At 36.7% G+C, this 27,040-nt stretch overlaps 1 protein-coding gene across 1 annotated transcript in view; it reads right to left on the bottom strand.

Moving 5' to 3' along the window:
• Sec63 (SEC63 homolog (S. cerevisiae)) overlaps positions 1–27,040 on the bottom strand; it is a 74,391-nt gene that overhangs the window by 5,738 nt on the left and 41,613 nt on the right. Inside the window, exons 12-20 of the mRNA XM_013022372.1 lie at positions 25,986–26,078; positions 24,557–24,711; positions 22,212–22,359; positions 16,788–16,870; positions 14,056–14,115; positions 13,699–13,872; positions 10,100–10,258; positions 7,875–7,976; positions 3,298–3,396 (exon numbers count right to left, since the gene is read on the bottom strand). Coding sequence (XP_012877826.1) covers positions 3,298–3,396; positions 7,875–7,976; positions 10,100–10,258; positions 13,699–13,872; positions 14,056–14,115; positions 16,788–16,870; positions 22,212–22,359; positions 24,557–24,711; positions 25,986–26,078 — 1,073 coding nt within the window. The remainder of the gene's footprint in view (positions 1–3,297; positions 3,397–7,874; positions 7,977–10,099; positions 10,259–13,698; positions 13,873–14,055; positions 14,116–16,787; positions 16,871–22,211; positions 22,360–24,556; positions 24,712–25,985; positions 26,079–27,040) is intronic.

Genomic DNA, 27,040 nt, shown 5'->3' with positions numbered 1-27,040 from the left:
TGGTGCTGTGGCTCAATTGGTAGAACACTAGCCTTGAGCAAAAGGAGCTCAGGGACAACAGCCAGGCCCAGAGTTCAAGCCTTAGGCCTGGCCAAAAAAAAAAAAAAAAAAAATCAGTGTTACATAAAAGCTGATTTATGTAAGAATCATACATACATACTAAACCAGGTAAAAAACTGTATGAGAACAGAGTAGACCTATATGGCCAAAAATATCACCTCATGGATAAGGAGAAATACTTGTACAATATAGAGAAAAATGTAAATAAGCAACCCTAGTATCACCAAAGTGGGACAAACCAATACAATATTACATTTATGCAATATATTAAGTATATCATCAATATAGCATGTTTGTCAAAGTATTTAAGACAAATATAATGAGTAACCAATGATACAAATTCACAGATATTCTACAAAACATTTTTCTTAAGACTTTTGAAAATGTCAATAGTATGAAAAAAAAAACCACGGGGGGAGGGGGGGGCTTAGGATGCACTTCTGCTACAATACTGTTTAGCTTGCACAAGGAAGTTAGGCCTTAGCATCTTCCCAACCCCTCAACATTACATAAGAAAGTGTCCCAGACTATGGCAATATGGTAACTAAATGCAAAGTTTGTTCTTTGGATTCTGAACTTACAATGATATGAATTATGTATTAGATGATAATGTTAAATTCCTTGAATACTGTGCTCCTGAAGGAAAAGGCTAATTCTTAAGAAACACATTCCAAGCTATACATATCCAAGTATATCATTATATGACATCCAAGTAATACATATCCAACAGAGAGAGATATAAAACATAATGTATGCCACTTTTTGTGTAAAATTTGATTGGGGGGGGATTCTAGGAGGGTGATTATTTGCTTAAGATTTGCAAACAATATCACATGAAGGCTATATAAAAATTTAGTAACATCAATTGATTTTCTAAAGTGGAAGAGTGAAATGCAGAAGGCAAGGTTGTTTGATTTTATATCTTCTGAAATATTTAAAACCAAGTAAAATTTAAAACCAAAAAATTGCTGTAAAAAAAATCCCTAAGTTGGCTCTACCTTTTAATGCCAAATGAGCAATATTAAATGATTCCACACATTTACCACTTGATTATGAAGATTAAAAAAGAAAAAAAGTTTATAGCAGGACGCTAGTGGCTCATTCATGTAATCTAGCTATACTCAGGAGGCTGAGATCTGAGGATCATGGTTCAAAGCCAGTCCAGGTAGACAAATATGAGAGATTTAGCTTCAGTTAACTAGCAAAAAGCCAAAATGGAGCTGTGGTTCAAGTGGTAGAGTGCCAGCCTTGAGCAAAAATGCAAAGGGACAGTGCCTAAGTCCTGAGTTCAAGCCTCAACACTGGCACACAAAACAAAAAAAAAGTTTATAATAAAATTCAACATCTAGAATTATCTTGAAATTCAAAAGTTTTATGTCCACCAAGATCACTAAATCAAGGCTGACAGGAGCTCCTTCCTTGAAAAGATAACAGAAAAATAAATTATTAAAATATACTGTGACAGAGAGTCTTAAAGATTCATACGTGTAATCCTAGCTACTCAGAAGGCTGAGAATAGAGGATCATGTTTCTAAGACCATGCAGGAAATTTCTCAAGGCATCTTCAATTAACCATCAAAATTCTTGACTGGAGGATGGCGCAAGTGGTAGAGCCATGAGAAAAAGAGCCAAACAAGAGGTGCTGGGAAGGTGGCTCAGTGGTAAGTGCTTGCCTTGCATGCATGAGGCCCTGGGTTTGATTCCTCAGCACCACATAAGCAGAAAAAGCCGAAGTGGGGCTGAGGCTCAAGTGGTAGAGTGCTGGTCTAACAGCTGAAGAGCTGGGGGACAGCTCCAGGCCAAGAGTTCACACTCCACAACCAACAGAAAAAAAAAGAAAAAAGAGCCAAGGAAGAATGAGAAGTCCTGAGTTCAAGTTCCAGTACTGGCATCCCTACCTTCTTGTCCTCAAAAATCAAGTACACAGAACTTCATGCCCACTGGTAAATATGCTCATCACAATCTTCCTTTTGTGTTATCACTTTAATGACTAATCTTGATTTTTCATTTCCTAATCATTTCTTAAGATGAATGAGAAATGACTAAATCAATGAAAAATATATGTCTGGGTGTGTCTGGAAAGGTGTTCCCAGAAATAGTATGTCATGAGGGCTTTAACCTAATCAATGATTCCTCCTCTGATGGAGTCATAATTTGATAGCATTATTGTTGGGGTGTGTGATGGATTCTTGAGGCAGAGCTTAGGGGAAGACATAGGTTGCTCGGACGTGCCCTTGAAAGGTGCATCTCATCTCTGATAGCTTTCTTTGAACTCCCTGGCTGCCGTGAGGCAAGCTTTCTTCTGCCATATCCTTCCTCCATGATAGTTCTTAAACCTAAAAGCAATGCAGCCAACAGACCATGGAATAATATTTCTGAAACTAGAAGCCTAAATAAGTATCCTTTTTCCTTTTGTTTCTCTGATATGTCAGTGACAAAAAACAAACAAAACCTAACACAGACATTAACAGCGGACAGTGACATACAAATCAAACTTCCATTCTAAAACCTAATCATTAGCTCTTAGGGCTTTTTGTTTTGTTTTTGCAGCATTTGGATTTTGAAATCAGGATCTTGTGCTTGCTAAAGAGGTGCTCAACCACTGAAGCCATGTTCTTTCCCAGGGTTTCTTTTTAGTACTAAGCATATAATACTTAGCAGGAATCCAACAAGAACAAAACCTTATGCATTTTTATAAAACATTAAATTCTGGGGGAGAGAAAAAACCATAAGCTTATAGATAGTAATAGTAAAAACTAATAAAAATATCTTGCTTTTTAAAGACTAACCAGCAGGGCGCTGGTGGCTCACTCCTATAATCCTAGCTACTCAGGAGGTTGAGATCTGAGGATCATGGTTCAAAGCCAGCCCAGGCAGGAAAGTCCATGGGACTCTTATGTCCATTTAACCACCAGAAAACCAGAAGTGACGCTGTGGCTCAAATGGTAGCACACTCGCCTTGAGCTGAAGAGCTGAAGGACAGACAGCACCCAGGCCCAGAGTTCAAGCTCCACAACAAACAACAACAAAAAAGATAATAAAAAGAAAGACTAACCAAACTGCCTACCTTTAACAATACTTTATACATTTCAAATAAGCTTATCTCCCAAAACACTACAAAATGATTATAACATGTGTTATAATGGAATGCAATAAGCTAACTGTGGAAAAAAATATGAAGCACTATGAAGGAGATAAGCTACATTGTTAAAAATGGAAATATTGTTGCATAATTACCTCTTCTGTATCTTTTAGTGTACACACATGATATGGCATTGATATTAATGTCTGTTCTTTCCTATCTGCAATATAAAGCCACCACCATTCTTGTTTTTCCTGGAAAGAAAAAAAGGAAGTACAAATAATCAGAATTAGAGGAACAGAATTTAGTCTTACTTTAGACATATTACATTTATTTAGTTCATTGCTACACCATTAGCATTGACACAGTATCTGGTTCAATAAGTATTTACTGAATGAATAAACGGTCCTTAACCATTTATAGATCTACTTATTGTTCTCCTAAATAATTCTGTATGCAATTTTGAGGGTTTTAATGATTTCTTGAAGTCTATTGATGGGTCTGGGTCTCCATATTAAAAAATTCCCAATTTACCTTAAATGGGAAAAGAGATTCTAAAGAAATACATTATTATGGGGCTGGGAAGATGACTCAGTAGTAGAGTGCTTGCCTTGCATGCATGAGGCCCTGGGTTCGATTCCTCAGCACCACATAAGCAGAAAAGGCCGGAAGTGGCGCTGTGGCTCTAGTGGTAGAGTGCTAGCCTTGAGCTGAAGAGCTGAGGGACAGCACCCAGGCTCAGAGTTCAGGCCCATGACCGACAAAAAAAAAAAAAAAAAGAAATACATTATTATAATACCATATGGCAAGTCATCTTAGCAATTTTACTTCTTAATAAATAAAAGCCATTGTAGATGTGGAGGGACTTGGACAAGCCAAGTTAAAGATAAATACATTAAAATATTTTATACTCTTTCATAAGAGAGCTTCTTAGATTCTAAGAGACTGTGTATACCTTTCTTTGCATATCATCAATAGTAGCCACAGCAGCACTGAGATCTGAATTTAGGGCTTCATGCTCTGCTAGGCAGGCACTCTACTGTTGAGCCATATTTCAGTCCCAATGCATATTATTTTAATAAGCCTGGCATTTCTAGTTGAACTTTAAAACATCAGGAACCAATGTACAACACTAGAGAGAATAACAGAACAGAGGTACAAAACTAGTTTCTAAAACCACTAAGGAGACTAAACAGTTTGAAACACCAAACCTACGAATGCCTGGCAACCATGGCTATATTATGGTTCCCCCCTCGGTAACCATATGATTATCTGCTTAATATCATTTGACTGGGTAGGGAAGATATCTTTTAAAGAGAATCTAAAGAAATGTTTCAAAAATAAAATTCTAGGATGTTCTAAATATTCATTTAATCAAAACAACACTACATTTAACTTTCAATTTTCAAAATTAACTGTAAAAATCATTGGGCGGGGGGGGGGGTCCTAGGTTGTTTCGTTTCCTACTTTTTTCATTTTGTGACTTTAACCCAAAATTGCAACATTTTCTATTTCAGCCTTTAACGTAGGGTTTAATATTTTTTAAATAATGCTACACTAGGTTCAACTAAAAACTCTTCTGTTAAATACCTTTGGCTACAAAACACTGCAGCATTAATAAGTCGAGCAAGTCACAAAATGTATAATAATATAAACAAGCATCTAATAAAAAAATTTCAACTCTGCTTAACCTGAGGGTTAGTAAAACCTCAGTAGAGAAACATATGTATGCTTGTATATGTGAGTTTTACGTTCACAAACTATATAAAAAACATAGTGGTCTCAAAATGAAGTATGAATACCTACACCTTATTTAGAGTCACAAAGCCTCTCTCTCTTTTTTTTTTTTTTGGCCAGTCCTGGAGCTTCAACTCAGGGACTGGGCATTGTCCTTGAGCCTCTCTGTACTTAAGGCTAGCACTCTACCACTTGAGCCACAGCACCACTTCTGGTTTTTCTGTTTATGTGGTACTGAGGAATCAAACCCAGGGCTTCATGCATACTAGGCAAGCACTCTACCACTAAGCCACCTTCCCAGCCCCACAAAGTCTCTCTACTCAAATCTACTGGTACAATATGAAAAGAATAACTGGGGCTGTGCTCTTTTTCTTTTCCAGAAGGCACCAGATTTGGAATTTCAAGGTCTCACGCTTGCTAGGCACTTACCACTTACACCACCCCACCCCACACCTTAGCTAAAATGATGCTACAGTCTAATAAAAATTTGTTTACAAATAAGGCCTAGGGAGCTAGAATTGGCCTGCTGCAGGCTGTATTTGCCAATACTTGCTTTAAAAATCACAAAGACCTGGGCTGTTTGGTCTCTCTAAATCTAGCTTTCCTTTCTTTTAAATGGAAAGTGCCCACCATTGATTATGTGGGAAGATGAAGATAACACAAGTCAAACACTTGTTAGAATTTTAGCACACAAAGTATACTGACAACCATAATTACTAGTGAAATGAAGTACAATAATAACATACACCCCTTTTAAGTATGTGGTTCTGACATTTGTAGTAGTACCACAGTTCATATATAGTATAAGAAATATAAGGAAATGTTCTAGAACATGTATTGCTTCTTAATTTACCTTTCAACTTGGAAAATGCCTCTCTCTCACTCTCCTTGTGTGTTTAATTACAATGACATTTATTCAAAAATATTTTTACCTATGGCCATTTTTGACTGATCTAGACTTTAACATTTTATGATACTACAGTTAGTATTTGTACATTATAATTTAATTAAAAATAAAAACAATCCTAATTAGTACATAATTTAAAATAAAGAAATGAGATCATGTTAGATTTATAAATGCATAAAAATACATACTTTAAATATATCCCACTTTCAATAGTGTTCGGTTACTACTTTTATCCAATAATAGGTCATAGAAGTTATGGTATTATAGTGAAGATAGTATTTTGAGTTATTTAAAATTCCTGTTTCTGATTAAGAAAATAAACAATTTGAGATGACTATAATTCAACTCACAGAAAGTACTAATAAAAAACCTCAATGCATTTTTTCTTCCTGAGTTTAAAATTTTTAAGAAAATAATATTAAAAAATTCATTAAAAACTAGTAATCTGAAAAGGTAACCTGAAGCTACCTAGGAGGCTGAGATCTGAGGATCACAGTTCAAAGTCAGCTCTAACAGAAATGTCTGTAAGACTCTTTTTTCCAATTAACCAGCAAAACAAGTCAGAAGTGGAGGTGTGGTTCAAGTGATAGGGTACTAGCCTTGAACAGAAAAAAGCCAAGTGAGAGCATGAAGCCCTTAGTTCAAGCACTAAAAGACAAAAACAAAAAAATGCTGGTGTCCCAGAGAGAGAAAACAAAATGGATCAGAAGGAAACAGTTGAAAACCAAGACAAAAATGTCAGTTAATTTTAACTAAAGAAATACTAAACATTGGTGTTAGTGCATATTAATCAGTAATACTACACCTATGACTGACTTATTAATGTATATGTTTAAAAAGTGAAACAGATGTTCTAGCCGTTAGTCAATAATTACAAAGTAGGCACACACACACAAAGGTAGAGAATTAAATGTCAAGAAGATTCTAAATAAATTTCCTATGATAAATGGGGGGGGGGGTGTCAGTTGTGCACTTGAACTCTGGGCCTGGGCGCTGGCCCTGAGCTCTTCAATTCAAGGTAAGCACTCTACCACTTGAGCCACAGAGCCACTTCCAGTTTTCTGGAGGTTAACTGGAGATAAAAGTCTCACGGACTTCCTGCCTGGGCTGGCTCTGAACCACAATCCTCAAATCTCAGCCTCCTGAGTAGCTAGGATTCCAGGCATGAGCCACTGGTGCCCGGCTTGATAAATGGTACTTTTCAGATATTTGCCATATAGATGTAGATTATACTAGAAAACAGTCTTTCACTTAAGGGAATAAATGAAGTATTTCAATTATCAACTAAGCAAGGTCCAAAATGAACTAGTTACATGGATACCAATTATGTAGTTTTCAGCATCCTACAATATGAAACCAATCCATGGACAGGACCAATGCTTGATTTTGAGATGCCTGATGCTGACAGACTACTGCAATGAGCAAAAAGCACTTAATAGATAGGCTAAAACTCAGGGCATACCAAAAGATCAGCATGTACATTAAGACAGAATCCTGAGCCGACTTCTTATTAAGTCAAAACAACAGCCTGTGCAAGGCCACTCATTTATCTAGGAGAGTCAAACTACTTAGGAATTTTCCTTAAGCAGCCTCCAGCATCTCTAGATTAGCATTCTCAAACAGAAAGGAGACTAATATAGGAAACCACTAGCCAAACATGAGTAGTATGTGGCAAAGCTGTGAGGCATCCTGTGGAAAAGTTTTCCTCAAATGGGAGAACAAGTTGTTGACCTCTGCTCCACAGGGTATGGTGGGAGATTTATAACAGTCAAGTGAAAAGCAAAATATATATTTGTCTGAAGTTTTGCACTACCAATGACAAATAAACTGTAAGCACAACACTGAGTAATGTGTGCACAGAAAATACAAAAGAACAGGAAACCCTGGAAATGCTTAAATCGTTAACAATCCCCTTTTAAAGAACATTTTCATTAAAAGTAATTCATATTGTAATAAATTCTTCAAAAAGGTGACCTATCAAGAGAAGACCACACTCAGTATGCTAAACATAGAACAATAAAAGTCAAATGAGACATATTTGAGAAAATGAACAGAATAAGGAAAACCCAAGAATTGAGTGAAACTTACTTCAGGAAAGTAAAGACTGTATACAGGATGTGTTATTTTTGATTTAGTTTCCAGTAGCGCTCTCTCCTTTCGTTGTATACTTTGTTGTAATTCTTGCCACTCCTAGAAAAAATAAAAATACTTGAAATATGACACATTTTTGACCATTTTAAGGATTTTGTAACTGTTTTTTCCTGACAGTGTTAATTAACTACTGAAGTTTAGTAAAATCTATTCATCCTCTGGCTCAAATTTACTATTCCTGTAACCCCTGTAAGCATGCACAACATGGTGTTCCTGATCTGACACAGATTACTGCTCCACCATCCTGCCATTACTGCTTTCCTGCTTGTTTTTTTATTCTCATCATTTTAAAACTACCAACACTTCTCGGAAAGTTACCAAATGACTTCACTCCACTTAAATACCATCTGGAATTTTATTCTTCCCTTTCTGTCTTGTAAATGCTTACTCAATCTTCTTTTAGGACCATTAAAACCTAAGGTATCAAGTCTACCACAAATGTTCCTCTGACTGAGAACTCAGCTGATCACTCCTTCCTTTGTGCTATCACTATACCTTGTATGGGCTCAAATGTTTATTTATAAGTCTATTGACCCTACCAATCCATGTATCACATCTGGCTTACATTCTTTGTCATTTAAACAGTGCTTGCAATGGGATAGATCCTGAGTAATTATTTGTTGCTTGCAATGAATATATTTTTGGTCTTCTGAAGAAACAAGTCTGTCAAAACCTTAAGACTCATCTCTAGTAACACTAAAATACTAAAAAATGAATATTCTTAAAATGAAGCTAAGGAGAAATTAACCTCTGTTATAGATTTTGATTACCTAACAATCACTTTAATTCTCAAAATATAAAAACAGTGAAGGCAACAACTAAAAAAATCATAACCTACATTTACTTCCCATTATGCCCAAGGATGAGTTTATTATCTCTTTATACTTTTACCTTCTGCTTCTACCTCTACATCCTCCTCTTTCTGGCCTTTCCTTCTTTTTCAGAGGTTACTCAATGGATCCCTTTTTCTCTTCTAAACTTCCAGGGGATCTTTTAGACAGATAGCTCAGTCATAAATATACTAACAAACACAATGAGAATAGCAAATCAGGTTATACTTGACTTGCGTTAACTTCCACTGTTTGTCCACCAAATATATTCTTCTCTATAGCATGTGTTTCTTTACAACTTAATACACATATACCATAAATTCTTTATCTCACCATATTCTGTATGAAGCTTTCCCTTAACTAACTTCTTAGAATCTCTGGTAAAAGCCTTCTAAATAACAGCTACCATTTCACCACCCATCTTTGTTCATTCATTCCATTAAAAAAAAAAATGCCCGGAAGTGGCGCTGTAGCTCAAGTGGTATAGCGCTTGCCTTGAGCTGAAGAGCTGAGGGACAGTGCCCAGGCCCAGAGTTCAAGCCCCATGACCGACAAAAAAAAAAAAAAAAAGTTCTCTATTTGCATATGTGAACTTATACTAACAGTGTTTTCTACATGGCAAGTGGTCTTAATATACTTGCTTAACAAGGTAGAAAACGGTTGATTCTAATAAAGTTGAAGAAAAGCAAAAAAATATCAGCTTAGTGGTAGAGTGCTTGCCTAGTATGCATGAAGCCCTGGGTTCAATTCCTTAGTACCACATAAACAGAAAAGGCCAGAAGTGGCTCTGTGGCTCAGTGGTAGAGCACTAGCCTTGAGCAAAAAAAAAAAAAAAAATGCCCTTAAGAAGCCAAACTGATGTACTTAGCAAGCTACTTTTTTTTAAGTAAACTTAAGAAAACTAGGGACGGGTACTGGCATCTCACGCCTGTAATCCTAGCTACTCAGGAGGCTGAGATCTGAGAATAACCGTTCAAAGCCAGCCAGGGAAGAGTCTGTGAGACTCATTTCCAATAAACCACAAGAAAACTGGAAGTAGCTCTGTGGCTCAAGTGGTAGAGCTCCTAGCCTTCAGCTGAAGAGCTGAGGGACAGTGCCCAGGCCCAGTGTTCAAGTCCCACAATTTAAAAAAAAAGAAGAAAAAAGAAAGAAAAAAGAAAACTAGGATTCCAGCCTTTGTCTGATACAATTTTGGCATATGAAAAGCAAAATACGCTAGTAATAAAGTTGTAAAAATATATGGGTATTAAGACAAATAAACAGAGAAGCAAACAAAGAATAACAAAATCCATGAGAAATATAATCCCAATTCTTTAGAACCGTAAGACTTACTGCTTCATCATCTTTGTTTTGTTTTTCATCTTGCTCTCTATCAGATTCTCTGTCGCTACCATCATCTTTTTCACTCTGGGAATCTCTATTGGTTTCTTCTTCTTCAGAATCACTGCCTTTGTCAGACAGTTCTTCTTCATCCTCCTTTATTGTAGCTTCCTATAAGGAAAAGGCAAGTATGAAAGTTCTGAATATCTCACTGAGTCTATCGTTCTGAATCCTTGACATTTCTTCTTAGCATCACTAAATACAGCGTACAGAATTATTTACCATATGTAAAGAATCTTATAAAAATATGAACAGAGACAGAAAACATCTCATTTCTATTTGTAAAATACACTACCACAATGGCTAAAACTCAGCCTTCAAAAACATAACATATAAAATACTTCAGTTGATGAGAGGAAATAGGCTATTTGTAGAAGAGTACCACTTTGGGAGTTTAAGATCATTTTCTGTAACTGCCAGAGAATAATTTAGAAAGAAAGATAACACTCCAGGTAAAATATCTACTAGCTCACTTCAAGAATAAAATGAAACATGAACTTACACAAACTCCCTAAAAAGGGAAAGAATATTCCCTAACATGTGAGTATAACCTGGTAAGAATATTACAAGAAAGGTGAATAATGAAGCAGTATTCTCCTATAAATATAGATGTAAGAGGGCTGGAAAGGTGGCTCAGTGGTAGAGTGCTTGCCTTGCCTGCATGAGGCCCTGGGTTTGATTTCTCAGCATCACAGAAGCAAAAAAAAAAGCCAGAAGTGGTGCTGTGGTTCAAGTGGTAGAGCGCTAGCCTTGAGCTGAAGAGCTAGCTGAGGAACAGTGCCCAGGCCCAGAGCTCAGGTCCCCACAACCAGAAAAAAAAAGTAAATAAATAGATGTAAGAATTCAAACAGAGGGCTGGGAAGGTGGCTCAGTGGTAGAGCACTTGCCTTGCATGCATGAGGCCCTGGGTTCGATTCCTCAGCACCACATAAGCAAAAAGAAGTGGTGCTGTGGCTCAAGTGGTAGAGCGCTAGCCTTGAGCTGAAGGACAGCGCCCAAGCCCAGAGTTCAGGCTCCACAGCTGGACCCAAAAAAAAAAAAAGAATTCAAACAGAATATTATCAAGTCTAAGGGACCACTATTTTTTTTTAAGTGATCCTATGTTATCACCAAATGAAATCTGACTCAGGAACACAAGGATGTTTTAAGACTTTTTAAAAAAATTCATCAATTCGGCATATTAACAAAAGGGAAAAAAGAAATTTTATCAACTGACTGAATTCAGACAAAGCATGCGAAATACCCAAAAGAAAATAAAATAGATGGAAATACTGCTTATTCTAAGTAAAGAATATGTACAAAAGCCTACAGCTAAAAACACACTTAGTGGTGAAAGTGTTTGCTTTCTTCCTAAGATCAAAAGACAAGTCAAGGGTGTTTACTTTTATCACTTTTAATCAGTATTACACTGAAAATTATAGCTATCAGAGAAAGACAAAAAGGAGGACATAAAGCTTAGAAATAGTAGTCTGCATTTATATGAAGAATGTCTGGACTAAAATATCTGCAAAATTAGCCAGGCATTTTTATTTAGTAGGCTGAAAGTCAAAGGATCATAGACCAAAGCCAGACTTGGTAGAAAAGTCCTATAAGAGTCTGTCTTCAAAATAACCAGCAAAAATACCAGGTTGAAGACATGATTCAAATGGTAGCGTAAACTACATAAGCAAACCTCATGTAAGTTCAAACCCCAGTACTGCCAAATACACACACACACACACACACACACACACACACACACACACACACACTCTCTCTCTCTCTCTCTCTCTCTCTCTCTCTCTCTCCACACAATTAAAATGTGTCAATTCATTAAGATTTCTTGATACAAAGTCGATATTTAGGGAGCAACTTCATTATTATATACCAGTAATATTGAAGAATGAAATTTTACAATAATTTCCCTTCTCCTAAAAGCATTAAATCATGTATATCTAGTAAAGGAAATGCCCTATCTGTTGTATTGGAAATTACAAAACAATACTAAGAAAAATTAAGGAAGATCCAATTTAATGAAGAAAAAACATGATCATGAGTAAAAAAGACACAATATTGGTAACATGTCAATTCTCCCCATACTGAACCATAGATATGATGCAATAACAAGCTAAATTCACTATGATGAAATTATTAAGCTCATTGTAAATATTTAACCAGAAATGGAAGTATTTAAAAACTGCAAAGCTGTTAAGACAACGAAGAATTAGTAAAGTAAGCTATGGAGGACTTAACAGTATTTCAAAATAACATAAAGATATAATTAAGTCAGTATGATTCTATACCAAGAAGTCAGTATGATTCTATATCAAGAATAAACAAACAGAATGGACTGGATAATGTGTAGATTAACATATCAAACTCCATAGTTACTTGTTTTATAAAAAAATACCATTAAGATTGTTAGATTTCATAAATAGTGCTGCAAAAGTGACCCATATTTCAAACCTCATACCATTCTAATTAATCCAGGATAGATTACAGAGCAAAAATACAGTAAATGAAATAGTACTTCTAGAAGAAAAAACTACCTCCACCTCCTTGAGGTAGGCTGAGATGCTTTAGACAAAATACAATAGCATTAACCGTGAGAGAAAAGAAAGCTAAACTACACTTTATTAAAATTAAGAACTATCAAAAGATACCATTAATTAAGTGGGAAAAGATACTGATGAACTTCAACAAATCTAGAAAGAAATAAAAAGGTTATCCAAATAGCTAGTGTGGTACATGTAAGTCATCAGATAAATACAAATAAAGACAAAGTAGTATAGGTATAGTTCAACCAAATGGCTGTAATAGAAGACTGGAAAACCATGTATTAATGAAGATGAAGAACAATCTGGCTCTCATATTCTGCTGGCCAAGAGTGTACACTTGGAAAACAGGCTCTTTTGATCAGTTGAACATACTTCTATCTTATAACCCAGCAATACCATAGCTTTATTCATATTAGTTTAAAAACTGTAAAGCACAGAATAGAGAAATAAAGTATGGTGTATTCATACAATGAATTACTACACACATAAGAATGGACAATAATACATAAAAATGAATAGCACAGATATGATGTTGAATGAAAACACCAAGACAAAATAAGTCCACTAAAGTTTAAGAACAGGTAAAACTAAATTATGCTCATCACAATCAGAATGAAAGGATGGGTCACTGACTGAGAATACAAGGAAGTGCTAGGGTGCTGGGAATTTCAAAATCTGGGTTTGAGTTTAATGGGTAAATATATATACAAAGAAATATGTGAAATGTATGTAATCACCTAATCTCATTTAAAGAAAAACAGTGGGAGAAGGGATGGGTTAAGAGAGATGGTGACAATGTTGAACACACACACACACACACATCACAATCAGAATGAAAGGACAGGTCACTGACTGAGATGAACCGAGATGAAACACTAGGAAGCGCTAGGGTGCTAAGAATTTTAAAATCTGGATTTGAGTTTCATGGGTAAATATATATATAAGGAGCTATATACATAAGATATATATGTGTGTAACTATGTACCATAACAACACCATCAATAATAAACTTACATTCCCAACAACTCCATTAGCCTGCTTTTGTCTCTGTTGCTTTGACTGTGATAATGGCACAGATGCAGGCTTTTTTTTCAAAGGTTTCTTTTTTTTTGACTTAGCTGTTTTCTTGGGTCCTTTGCTCTTCTGCTGCCATCCTCCTTTTGCCTTGTTCTTATTAGCATCATTCTGCTGTAAGTCACAACACATAGCACATTCAATAATAGGATCATTTGGAAGTCACAGTAATTCTTACATGAGATTGGCTCAAATAAATGTTTCCTAAGTTCTTCTTCCACAGTAACCTAAATTAATCAGAGAAATAAAACATTTCTTTCACCAGAAAGGACAGGTTAAGAAAAGTCAATTTTTTACCCCATCTTCTGCAGGCTGTTCCTCAGCAGCACAGATTGACTGTTCCTTTTCAAACACTTCCTAGAGAATGCAAAAGAAAAACATAAAATGTTAGCCTATATTTATCTTCCAGATGAACAAATACAGCTTCCAAAATGTCTATTAGTTTAGCCCTTTTGAGGCTGGCTATAACTTGAGGGGAAGGGAGGAGATTTAGCAATTACTAATGTATATATATTCAGGTAGATATCTTTTTCTATGCATGTGTGCCAGTCTTGGGCCTAGAATTTTGCTCAAGGCTAGCATTCTACCACTTAAGCCTTAGCTCTACTTTCAACTTTTTGTAATTTATTGGAGGTAAGGGTCTCAGACTTTCCTGCCCAGGCTAGCCTTAAACCATAATCCTCAGATCCCAGCCTCCTGATTAGCTAGGATAGCAGGATGAGTCACAAGCATCCAGCTAGTAGCTACTTTTTGAAGTATACTATCTTGAATATATTTCGAAAAGTATAGTGTACTTAAATTCAGTAACTTAATATATAAAGTTATTATAAAATAAAAAAATTCAGTTAAAAATTTCACCCTACTTTAACAGCAACCAAATGAATATTTAAAATTTTTTAATGTAAGCCGGGCACCGGTGGCTCACACCTGTAATCCTAGCTACTCAGGAGGCTGAGATCTGAGGATCACGGTTCAAAGCCAGCCCGGCAGAAAAGTCTGAGACTCTTATCTCCAATAAACTACTAGAAAACCAGAAGTGGTGCTGTGGCTCAAGTGATAGAGCACTTACCTTGAGCTGAAGAGCGCAGGGATAGCGCCCAAGCCCAGAGTTCAAGCCCCACAACCGAAAAAAAATTTTTTTGAATGTATCACATTATTTTCTAACATTAAAAGTTTAATGAGACTACTATTAATTTAGTTTATCTTTTTTTTTTTTTTGCCAGTTTTGGGCCTTGAACTTAGAGCTTGGGCACTGTCCCTGAGCTTTTTTTGCTCAAAACTAGCACTCTACCACTTGAGCCACAGCACCACTTCCAGCTTCTTCTGTTTATGTGGTGCTGAGGAACCGAACTCAGGGCTTCATGTATGCCCGGCATGCATTCTACCACTAAGCCACATTCCCAGCCCTATTAGTTTATTTTTTATTGCCAGTGATACTGCTCATTGGATCTGTGCTTAAGGAGATCAGTAAGAAAATCAACATATTCTAAAACAATAATTACAACCACTACAAAAGCTGTGAATTTAAGATCTAAACCTCACTAAAAACCTGACCAGAATCTATAGTAGAAGATGGAAAGTAATATGGTTATGCTTAATATACTTCATGGAAGTAATAAACAAGTAAAAACAATTTTAATTAGTAAGCACTTAAACAACAGAGATGGTCTAAACAGAGGTTAAATTGAACTATGGCATACCACCAGCTTTTCTTGCTTGTTTTTGGAAGCAGGGTCTTGTGATGTACTGGAACTCTGTATTTTTTATTTATTTATTTTTTTAGGTAGTACTGGGTTTTAATTCAGGGCTGTGTACATAGAAGGCTGGTAATAATACCAGCTGCTGAGCCATGTCTCCAGGCTTTTTGGTCCAGAACTTGTGATCCTCCTGCTTCAGCCTTCCAAAACTAAATGTTTGGATTACAGATGTACCCTACACCAAACTAGATACCATCAGAGTTTTTGTTGGTTTTTGGTATTCTGTTTTATGTTACTGGGATAGAGTCTATCGTGCTAGGCAAGTGTCTTGCCACTAGTCATATCCTGGGCTCACCACAGCTTTGGAAACAATGCTTTATAGAAACATAAGTGAGTTCAGCAGATGTTCCAAACATCTGTAAGACCTGTGAAAACTAAAATATTTACTGTCACTTTCTCATTTCTTCTCTTATTATCTAGGTTCAACTACGACATATGTCATCAGTCGAAGTCTTAATTTACTGCTTGTGTCACATAGCTCAGAGCAGAGCATGTGAGGGTTTAGTTTTAGGTTCTAAACCTGATTTTGACAATAGGTTAATAATTTCCCCTTCTCCTAGGAAGCACATTTCATCCAGAATCCAAGTGACACAAATGTTTCCTGAACACTTGCTATCACAAAAATTAACATTTTATTTGGTATCACCAAATAAATACCCATTAGGGTATTTAAAACAATCAGTTTCAAAATATATCATTCAAAGCAGTGAGACTTTGGGTGATTGTTTATTAATCCACTGTGTTAATTTTTAATTCTAAAAAGTATATATTAAACTATTATATCTATTAACCTAGTATATGAAACTATGACTCATAAAATTCCAAAACAGCTAACCTGTTAATAAGAGTAGTTCTGACTTTAAGACAGCACTTAAGGTGAGGAAAGTAATAAGTAAGCATAAAAATCTTGCCAGGAGTGGTGGCTCAAGGCTGTAATTCTAGCTATTTGGGAGAGAGAAATCAGGGGATGGTTGTTTGAGGCCAGCCCAGGCACAAAGAAGTTGGCAAAACTTCATCTTACTCAATGGACAGGCACAGTGCCATGTGCTCTGGGAAAAGCACAAGTAGAAGTACCTTAGCCCAAACCGTCTAGGTATAGAAGAGTGACCCGACTTAGAAAATAACCAACATAAACAGGGGCTATCGCTGAAGTGGTAGGGCATCTATCTGCCTAGCAAGTTAAAAGCCCTGAGTTCAATCCCAGTACTGCCAAATAAAACAAAAACAACAATAACAAAAAAAAAACTTTGAAACTACAAATGGATTACTTACTGCCATTGTCTGCCTTGTCAATTTAACCAACACTGTGACCAGGGAACCTACTGTGATGTTGTTACTATCTTCATCATCCAATACTATAAAATCAAAGAGAAAATAAAAATTTTAAAAACTGTTATAAGATAATATAATCAATAATTATTAAACTTACAAAAATCAATTTGATACTTCAGTACTCCGAGCATATTATATTATACTAAAAAATCATTTATTGCTACTCTGTAGATGCTTTAAAATGACTGATTCCTTTAATCCTTACAATAGCTCTACAAAATATAATTTTCACTTTTAAAGAAGAAACCCAACTCCCAAACTGAAGTAAAATGTCCCATAACATGAAAGCTGGCATTGGTACTGCCAAGTTTCAAACCCAAGTCTTTAAAACCAATGCTAATGTGAGGACTAACAACACAGCTCTGTCACTCTATTATGAAATTAGCAAAGCTTAAAATTCACAAGATTTTACTCATCTACTTAGTGCTTGAACACAAGATTAAAATAATGAAAACTAATACTCTAAAACATCTTAAAGAGATATCTTTTTTTTTTTCTTTTGTGGGTCATGGGGCTTAAACTCTGGGCCTTGGTGCTGTCCCTCAGCTCTTCAACTCAAGGCAAGCGCTCTACCAACTGAGCCACAGCACCACTTCTGGTTTTCTGGTGGTTTATTGGAGATTAAGAGTCTCAAGGACTTTCCTGCTGGGGCTGGCTTTGAACCGAGATCCTCAGATCTAAGCCTCCTGAGTAGCTAGGATTACAGGCATGAGCCATTGGTGCCCGGCTTAAACAGATATCTTTTAAAGGAAGAACACCAGTATCTTTTCTTTTCACAAAGAAAAGAGTTGTAAGCACTCAATTTGGCAGCACATATTCTACAATTAGAATGACAGAGATTAGCAGCCTTGCCCTTGTGCATGGATGACATGCAAATTTATGAAGTGTTCCATAGTTTTTTTTTTAAAATAATGTTACTAATAGTCCAAGCTTTATAATAGGTATTAATTAACTAACAGGTATTAAATTAAATTACACACAATGTGACTGAGGGAAAAGGGAACCAGAACTCTATGCTATTATTGCAATTTTTTCTCTTAAGTCTAAAATTATTTCAAAATATAAAGTTTAAACCATAGGATTATTACCTGTTAACCTACCATTTAGGAGAGTGAGGTAGGAAAATATAGTTTCAGGCCAGCCTAGACTACACAGTGTGACCATGTCTCAAAACAGAAAAACAAAACAAAACAAAAAAAAACAACCAAAAACCCACATATATTTCTTATTAGCAATGCACAGTGGTTCCTAGCTGCTTGCAAGGTGAAACCAGGGGACTGTAGACTAAGGCCAGACTGGGCAAAAAAAGTTTAAAATACTCCTTGACTAATGGCTGGACAAGGTAGTACAAATCTGTCATCCCATTAACACAAGGAAGCATATAAAGGAAGATCACAGTCCAAGACAGCCCCAGATATAGAATAATAACTTAAAAATAATCAACCTAGGTGGGCACTGGTGGCTCACACCTGTAATCTTAGTTTTTCAGGAGACTGAGATTTGAGGACTGTAGTTCAAGGCCAGCCCGGGGCAAGAAAATCCCTAAAACTCTTATCTCCATTTGACCACCAGAGAACTGAAGTGGAAGCACTTAATCTCAATTAAAAAAAAGAAAAAAGAAAAAGAAACAATACTGAAGTCGAGCTGTGGCTCAAAGTGGTAGAGCAATACCCTTGACAAATGTGCTCAGGAACAGTGCCCAGGCCCAAAGTTTAAGCTTTACAACCAACCGACCAAAAAAAAAAAATTTTATCCTAAAGAACTCCAGAGAAGGTGGCTCAGTGGTAGAGCACTTGCCTTGCATGCTTGAGGCCCTGGGTTCGATTCCTCAGCACCACATAAGCAGAAAAAAAAGCCGGAAGTGGCTCTGTGGCTCAAGTGGAAGAGCACTAGCCTTGAGCTGAAGAGCTGAGGGACAGCGCCCAGGTCCAGAGTTCAGGCCCCACAACCAGACCTCCCCCCCAAAAAAAAGAAAGAAAGAACTCCACAGCCAAGGATAAGATACTGAGTTTAAACTCCACTATACCAAAATGTTTTTTAGTTTAAAGAATTGCAGCCAGATGCACAGAAAAGTTCGAGAGACTCATCTCCAATAAAATACTCAGAAAAACCTTGAAGTAGTGCTGTAGCTCAAGTGAAGAACACCATCCTTGAGCAAAAGCAGCTCAGGAATAGCATCTAGGCTCTGAGTTCAAGCACCAGGACTGGTACCAAAAAACAGAATTATAATAAATAGTGCTAAATATAATAAATGTTCAGGTATTTAAATTTTAAAAACTGTATTTGTCATGTCTTTCCAAGGGTAAGGGGAGGGCACAGAAATGGAGACAAAGGGTGAAAATGCAACAGTGGTACTCACTAGACACTGTTGAAAATGAACTGTACAACTTGGGGGTGGGGGGGTAAGGGAAGGGGGAGTGAAAGAGAACAAAGAAGGAAGTGACACTGTCCAAAAAGAAATGTACTCCTTACCTGACTTTGTAACTGTAACCCTTCTATACACCACCTTTTTAATGAGAATAATTTAGAAAAAAAAAACCATACTTAACTGTATGCTAGTGACTTATGCCTGTAATCCTAGCTACTAAGGAGACTGAGATCTGTGGACTGAGTTTGAAGTCAGACAAGGCACAAGTCCATGAGACTCTCATCTCCAACTAACCACCAAAAAGCTAGAAGTAGAGCTGTAGCTTAAGTGGTAACACCCTATCCTTGAGCAAAACATCTCAGGGATTGGAAATAGTGCTATAGCTAAAAAGTGGTAGAACACTAGCCTTGAGCAAAGGAGCTCACAGACAGTGTGCCCAAGCCCTGAGGTCAAGCCCCAGCATAGAAAGGAGGAATTAAGGAAGAAGGAAGGGAGAGAGGGAGGGGGGAAGGAGGAAAAAGGAGAGGGAGGAGGGAAGGAAAGGAGGAGGGAAGAAAAGTACTGGTCCATACATGCCCAAAAACTCTATAATTAAACTGAAGTTAAAATTAGGGAAACTTATCAAACAGACTTTCCATTCAATCAATCTATTCTTTTTACTGTTTTATTTTTCCTATAAGAGATTTCTTTACTATTTCGTCAATTGTTTTGTTTGTTGTTTTGGTGCCAATACTGGGGCCTGAACTTAGAGCCACACTTCCATTTCTGGTTTTTTGCTCATTAATTGGAGATAAGAGTCTCTTGGATCTGTCTGCCTTGGCTGGCTTTGAACTACAATCCTCAGATCTTATCCTCTAGAGTAGCTAGGATTACAGGCATAAGCCACCGTGCACAGCAATGTCCAGTTTTTTTAAGTTTGTTATAACTGTTTTACAGATTTAATGTAGCATATAGTTCTGGTCTTTTTTTTTTTTTGAGGGGGGGGTCCGGTTGTGGGGCCTAAACTCTGGGCCTGGGCGCTATCCCTCAGTTCTTCAGCTCAAGGCTAATGCTCTACCACTTGAGCCACAGAGCCACTTCCGGCTTTTTTCTTTTTGGTTATGTGGTGCTGAAGAATTGACCCAGGGCCTCATGTATGCAAGGCAAGCGCTCTACCACTGAGCCACCCTTCTAGCCCCTGGTTCTGGTCTTTATTAAACACCAACAACTATAAATTAATGGTTCTAATAACTTATAACTGTTAACTCTACTACCAACTTCCAGGTATGACATCTGTGCATCAACCAAGTATATAGTATTTTTTCCTTAATCTGGTCCATGTGCCTATCTATATTTTTCATTTTGCAAAGTTGTATATATATGAGAAAAACATTTGATATAGCTGCCCTTTTTTTTTTCCTTTCTTTTTTTGTCGGTCGTGGGGCTTGAATTCTGGGCATGGGCGTTGTCTGGTCTTTTTTTTTGGGGGGGGGGTGTCTGGTCGTGGGGCCTGAATTTTGGGCCTGGGCGCTGTCCCTCAGCTCAAGGCGAGCACTCTACCTCTTGAGCCATAGCACCACTTCCGGTTTTCTGGTAGTTAATTGGAGATAAGAGTCTCATGGACCTTTCTGCCCAGGCTGGCTTTGAACTGTGATCCTCAGATCTCAGCCTCCTCAGTAGCTAGGATTATAGGCGTGAGCCACCAACGACCGGCAATATAGCTGCTTTATTGATGCTGACATGCTAATTTGTTGCTTTAGTGAAGAAAAAGCCTATAGAGAGATTCTATACACCCCTGGTGATAAGGGGAACAAGAGGCTCAACATCTCTACACTCTACTATGATGCATCTTTGTTTCTATAATTCTTCTCTTGTTTCCAACTACAACACTCACATTACAGTTTGATAACACTATAAAAATATAAACTGTCTATAGGAAGTGGTATACACTAGGACACATTGGTTTTGTGGTTGAGAATGCGTATTCTTTCCTTGATCCTTAAAGGATAATTTCTTGTAACATATGTTCTTCTAAGAAGCAAATGCTTTTTATAATTCTTAATTATATGAAAGTTTATCACTAAATCCTAAACTAGATTTTGAATCTTCATTTAAATTTCCTTTTTGGTTAAATCACTGTAACCCTTTAAGTGCAGCCTTTATATTAGTATTTATAAAGTCTAAAAACTCATGGACAACAAAAAGAAACCACAAATCAGACAGTGGCTCGCACCAGTAATCCTAGCAGTTCAAGTCCAGTCTGAGCAAAAAAAAAAAGGTAGCAAAACCCCAACTCAACAAATAAGCTGGGTATGTTGGCTTATTAAGGTAGTCCTGTAGGATTATTGGAGTGAGCCTTCAGTGCCCAGCCTCACTTGGTTTTAATCCTCTCATCTAGCTAAATGATAAAGACAGAACTATTTCTAAGATGTCCCTATATTTCTGATGCCTATAGGAATGTTCTTACAACAGTATCTCAAATGTTAAGTTCAGAACTATACCACTAAAAAGGAACAGATAATCTCCAATTCTATAAGTGTTCAATATGTTACTCAGCTATTAAATGATCATAGAGCAATTATGTAGATAGAAAAATAATCATTTGCACTTAAAATAGACTAAAAGGTAGAGATACTGTTAAATATGGCAGGAAGCATGATACTTTCAAGATAATATAAATATTAAGTTGGGATTTTAAAAATTAATGGTTATTCCTTTAACAGATATTTAACAATATATTTGAAATATCTCATTCTTTATTATACCTAGAAATCTCCCAGGTATTCCTTAAAGCTAAGTTACAAAATAGAATTCTCACAGTTAATATTACTATAACAAAAATAAAAGCAAAGTTGTTTGTGTTTTCCTAAAAACCAAGTAGACATCATTTTTCATAATAGAAGTCTGATAGTAAACTACCAATCTGTAAAGTCTACTTGCAAGCACCGTTATTAAATGTTTTGAGAATCCTGAGTCAAATAAATGAGAAGCAATCAACAGGGGAGCTTTACACCTACCCTGGGATTTTATATCCATGGTCACATATGGAAAACTCCCAAGGACAGCCATAACTTCTTCATATTTTTCATCTTCAAGGAAGTGTAGTAGACTGTGACGATCTGATTCTTTTAAACTCACCAAATCCTGGATAGTTTTAATTTTGTACTATTGAATAAAGAAAGAAAACAAATACAACTTTTCAGAAAAAGGAAACTCTTGACATGTCATCTGCAGGAAAATAGAGCAAGGTAAGTAAAGCTCAAAAAGTTAAAAAGCACATGTTTTTGCTCATATCTAGACCTAAAATAGTGTTGTAGTAGTAGCAGTAGTAGTTGTAGTAGTAGTAGTAGCAGCAGCAGCAGCAGCAATAGGACATGAGTGTTAAAATGGAACTGTCTGGTGGTTAGAAGCTGTGGAAGAGAGAAGGTACTGGATAGTGAATATAACCAAAACACAGTATGTATGTACATGAAATATATACAATGAAACCTACTAAATACTGTTTGTTCATTGTTTTTGCCAGTTATAGGGCTTGAACTCAGAGCTTGGGTATTGTTCCTGAGCTCTTTGGCACAAGGCTAGTGCTCTACCACTTTAAGCCACAGCTCCACTTCCAGTTTTTGAGTAGTTAACTGGAGTTAAGAGTATCATGGGGGGCTGGGAAGGTGGCTCAGTGGTAGAGCGCTTGCCTTGCATGCATGAGGCCCTGGGTTTGATTCCTCAGCACCACATAAGCAAAAAGAAAAAAAGCCAGAAGTGGCGCTGTGGCTCAAGTGGTAGAGTGCTAGCCTTGAGCTGAAGAGCTGAGGGCAGGCCCAGAGTTCAGGCCCCACGACTGGACCAAAAAAAAAAAAAGAGTATCATGGGGACTTTTCTGCCCAGACTGGCTCTGAACCACGATCCTCAGATCTCAGCCTCCTGAATAACTAGGATTACAGGCCTGATACTCCTTTTATATCAATTTACACTTATTAAAAAAAAAAACTATTGGTATGCTGGTCACAATAATACCCAGCAACTTTTAGAAAAATGTTAAGATTACAGGCTTTCAAAGCAGGAAGAAATAAAAACTACAATAACAAAAAACAAATACAAAAAAGCTACTATACATCTACCTTTTAATTAGAGGAAATAAAGTTAGGGAAAAAAATATTCATATAGAACCTTGACCAAATTAAAAACTGTTGTCCTTTAACTTATATTTCCAACTTTAAGAATAAAAATATTTAATAATTAACCAACAAATAAAAATAAAATTCCCAAATATAGTTGTACCCTTAGGATTTTACTATATAATACCTCAATTTATTTAATTCTTAATATACTACAATATATTTTTACCATACTAGAGTAATACCAACCTTAGATAAATGGTTACTATGAGTGTTCTTTGATTTCTAGGTGTCTGGTATTAATTATTTAATGTTATATTTTTCAAAGATTAGACCATAAGGCAGGTGAAATTTCTGTTTTGAGGTTTTAAATTATGACTCAACATTTTCATCAAATTTCTAAGAGCAAATCTGATACTAATGTTCTAATATTGATTCTACCAAAAACATCAATGCCAATGCCTATCTTATGCTTACTTTATCTACTATATTAAGTAACACAGGAAATCTCCTACAGAATTAGCAGTTTCTTACATTTTCTCAACCTTTTCATTTATGTATTTTTGTAACTCCTTATGATTCAATATAAAGGCATGGTAATGTCTTTATTTAGATATATTGTCATTATTTGATCTACTTATTTTTGAAAGCTTAATCTTAATCTATTCATTCTCAACCAATAAAGCACTGTCCAAAAAAACAAAACAAAACAAAACAAAACCAGGGCTGGGAAGGTGGCTCAGTGGTAGAGCGCTTGCTTTGCATGCCTAAGGCCCTGGGTTCGATTCCTCAGTACCACATAAGCAAAAGAAAAAAAGATGGAAGTAGTGTTGTGGCTCAAGTGGAGAACACTAGCCTTGAGCTGAAGAGTTGAGAGACAGCGCTCAGGCCCAGAGTTCAGGCCCCACAAATGCCCCCCACGAAAAAAAAAACATTGTCCAGCTTCTTTTAAGCCAAGAACTAAATGACTAAAATGTAGAAAATTAATTTTTGACCTACTAAATCTATTTCTGGTAATTCAAATGAGCAACATATTAACTGCTAAAATACACTTCCCCCAAAAACATTAACATTAAACTAGCAGAATTTTGTAAGACAGATACCTAACAAAGAAAATATTACCAGAACCACTTGATAGTTTTAGAATCTTGGAAATTCATAACAATCTTTGAAAGCTTTGTATTCTTACTATCTTTAAACTGTACAATAAATTGCTAAAAAAAATTATCTTTGAAGCAGCAAAGAGTTACCTTTTTATGATTAGAAACTCTTCTAAGATTGTCCTCTTCAATGTGAGGAAGCTGCAGAAGGGGAGACTTAAACTGCTGAAGGCCTTGAACAGCCATTTGGGAAAGCTTCATGCAGTTTTCTAAGGATGCCAAAGTTGGAGCACGAAACTCCCTTTCTTAGAAAGAAGAGCAAAAAAAGAAACAACAGAGCTGGACTTATTACAAGTTTAGGAATATATACTTCATCATAAAAACAAAAATCACATGGTTACTAGAGAAAATATTAAAAATATAAAAACTTGGTCAAATGCACATGACCTAGGAATGATCACTGATTTATGTGTGTGTACGTGTGTGTGTGTGTGTGTGTGTGTGTGTACACACGCACATGCGTGTGTGCATGTTTCAGTCCTGAGGCTTGACCTCAGGGGCTAGGCCCTGTACCTGAGATTTTTTTTTTTTCTTTTTTGCTCAATGCTAGTGTTCTACCACTTGAGCCACAGCTCCATTTCTGGCTTTTTTATGGTTAATTGGAGATTAAGAGTCTCAAAACTGAGTTTCCTGACTGGCTTCAAACCTTAATCCTCAGATCTCAGCCTCTAGAGTAACTAGGATTATAGGCGTGAACTTCCATAGCCTGGATCTGTTGACAAAATTTTTAAAAATTCTTTGTACCAATTCCAGTAACAGTATACTGCAACCATGCCCAAAACTAACATCACCAATAACAAATGACGGGCAGTCTCCTTTTTAAAAAGTTCTCTTTTCCTTAATGACAAAATAAGAAAAAGGAAAAAAAAACAATTATTTTCCTTCAAAAACAAGTTACATATCAGATAAGTCATCATTACAACAGTTAGATATAGATTATACAGAATTAGCTGGGAGTCAGTGACTCCCAGCTACTCAGGACACAGATCTGAGGATCTTGGTTCAAAAGAAAGCTGTGAGACTCTTATCTCCAATAAACCACCAAAAATCAAGAAGTGGCCCTGTGGCTCAAGCAGTACAACACTAGCCTTGAGCCGATGAGGGACCAGTGCCCAGGCTCAGAGTTCAAGCCCCATGACACACACACACACACACACACACACACACACACACACAATTAACCAGCTCCAAAAATATCCAGAAGGCCCAGAGTTCACACACACACACACACACACACAATTAACCAGCTCCAAAAATATCCAGAAGGCCCAGAGTTCACACACACACACACACACACACACAATTAACCAGCTCCAAAAATATCCAGAAGGAAAAAGAAATTTTAAATTGTTGCAAAGTAAACAATAAAGTGGTAAGAAAAAGCATGAGCAAATCTAAAAAAACTGATTGAACTGGTAGAATTATAATAAGCACTGATAAATCCTAAAGCTATCAAGTATAATCTACATGTGATTGCAAGAAAAAGTAAAATATAATTAATTACATTTTTCCTCCTCACCTTCACGGCTCCGGGCCATTATTATTAGTTGGCAGATTACATTAACCATTTCTTGAAGTAGTGCAGGGCATTTTTTCAGCATAAACTGCTGATCTGCAAAAACAATCAAAAACCCAAGACAAATCATTCTAATTTTATTATTAAAATATCTTTAGCACTCAAAACGTAAGGCTAGTACTAAATTTGTCTTACATATATTTCATATGGCCTCAGAACATGGGGGATTAAAGGGAAGTTCCTCTTCAAATACTGTCAAAAATTAGAAACCTTCACTCTCAAATGTAGCAAGGGCAAATTTTTAGTATTACAATGTTAAAGCTCAGTAAGTCAACTCGCTATTTTCTTTAAAACATCCCTAATCAGCCGGGCATGGTGGCGTGCGCCTGTAATCCCAGCTACTCGGAAGGCTGAGCCTGGAGGATCGCTTGAGTCCAGGAGTTCTGGGATGCAGTGCACTATGCTGATCGGGTGTCTGCACTAAGTTTGGCATCAATATGGTGACCTCCCGGAGCTGGGGAACACCAGGTTGCCTAAGGAGGGGTGAACCGGCCCAGGTTGGAAACGGAGCAGGTCAAAACATCCCTAATCATAAATTTTATTTTATCATAATATATTAAAAACTAAGAGTTTTCTTCTTGGGCACTTAGTTCCTATAGGTTTAATTATGAATAAGCACAAAGACTTCAAAAGAATATGTATCAACTACAGAAAGAGATGAGGACGAAGGCAACACAGACAGATTTATACTGCATATACTACTGGCCTAAAGACATAGCTGAAAGCCCGACACTGATGGTTCACACCTATAATCCTAGATACTCAGGAGGCTGAGATCTGAGGATCAAGGTTCAAAGCCAGCCCAGGCAGGAAAGCCCATGAGATTCTTATCTCCAATAAACTACTAGAAAACAGGAAGTGGCACTGTGGCTCAAACGGTAGAGTGCTCAGAGTGCTCACCTTGAGCTGAAGAATGCAGGGACAGCGCCCAAGCCCAGAGTTCAAGCCCCATGACCGACCAAAAAAAAAGACATAGCTGAGTGGTGGAGCACTCACCT

This window comes from Dipodomys ordii, unplaced genomic scaffold (genome assembly GCF_000151885.1).
Source record: "Dipodomys ordii isolate 6190 unplaced genomic scaffold, Dord_2.0 Scaffold62, whole genome shotgun sequence".
NCBI classification, from domain to species: Eukaryota; Metazoa; Chordata; class Mammalia; order Rodentia; family Heteromyidae; genus Dipodomys; species Dipodomys ordii.
This window is presented reverse-complemented; position numbering and strand designations above follow the sequence as displayed.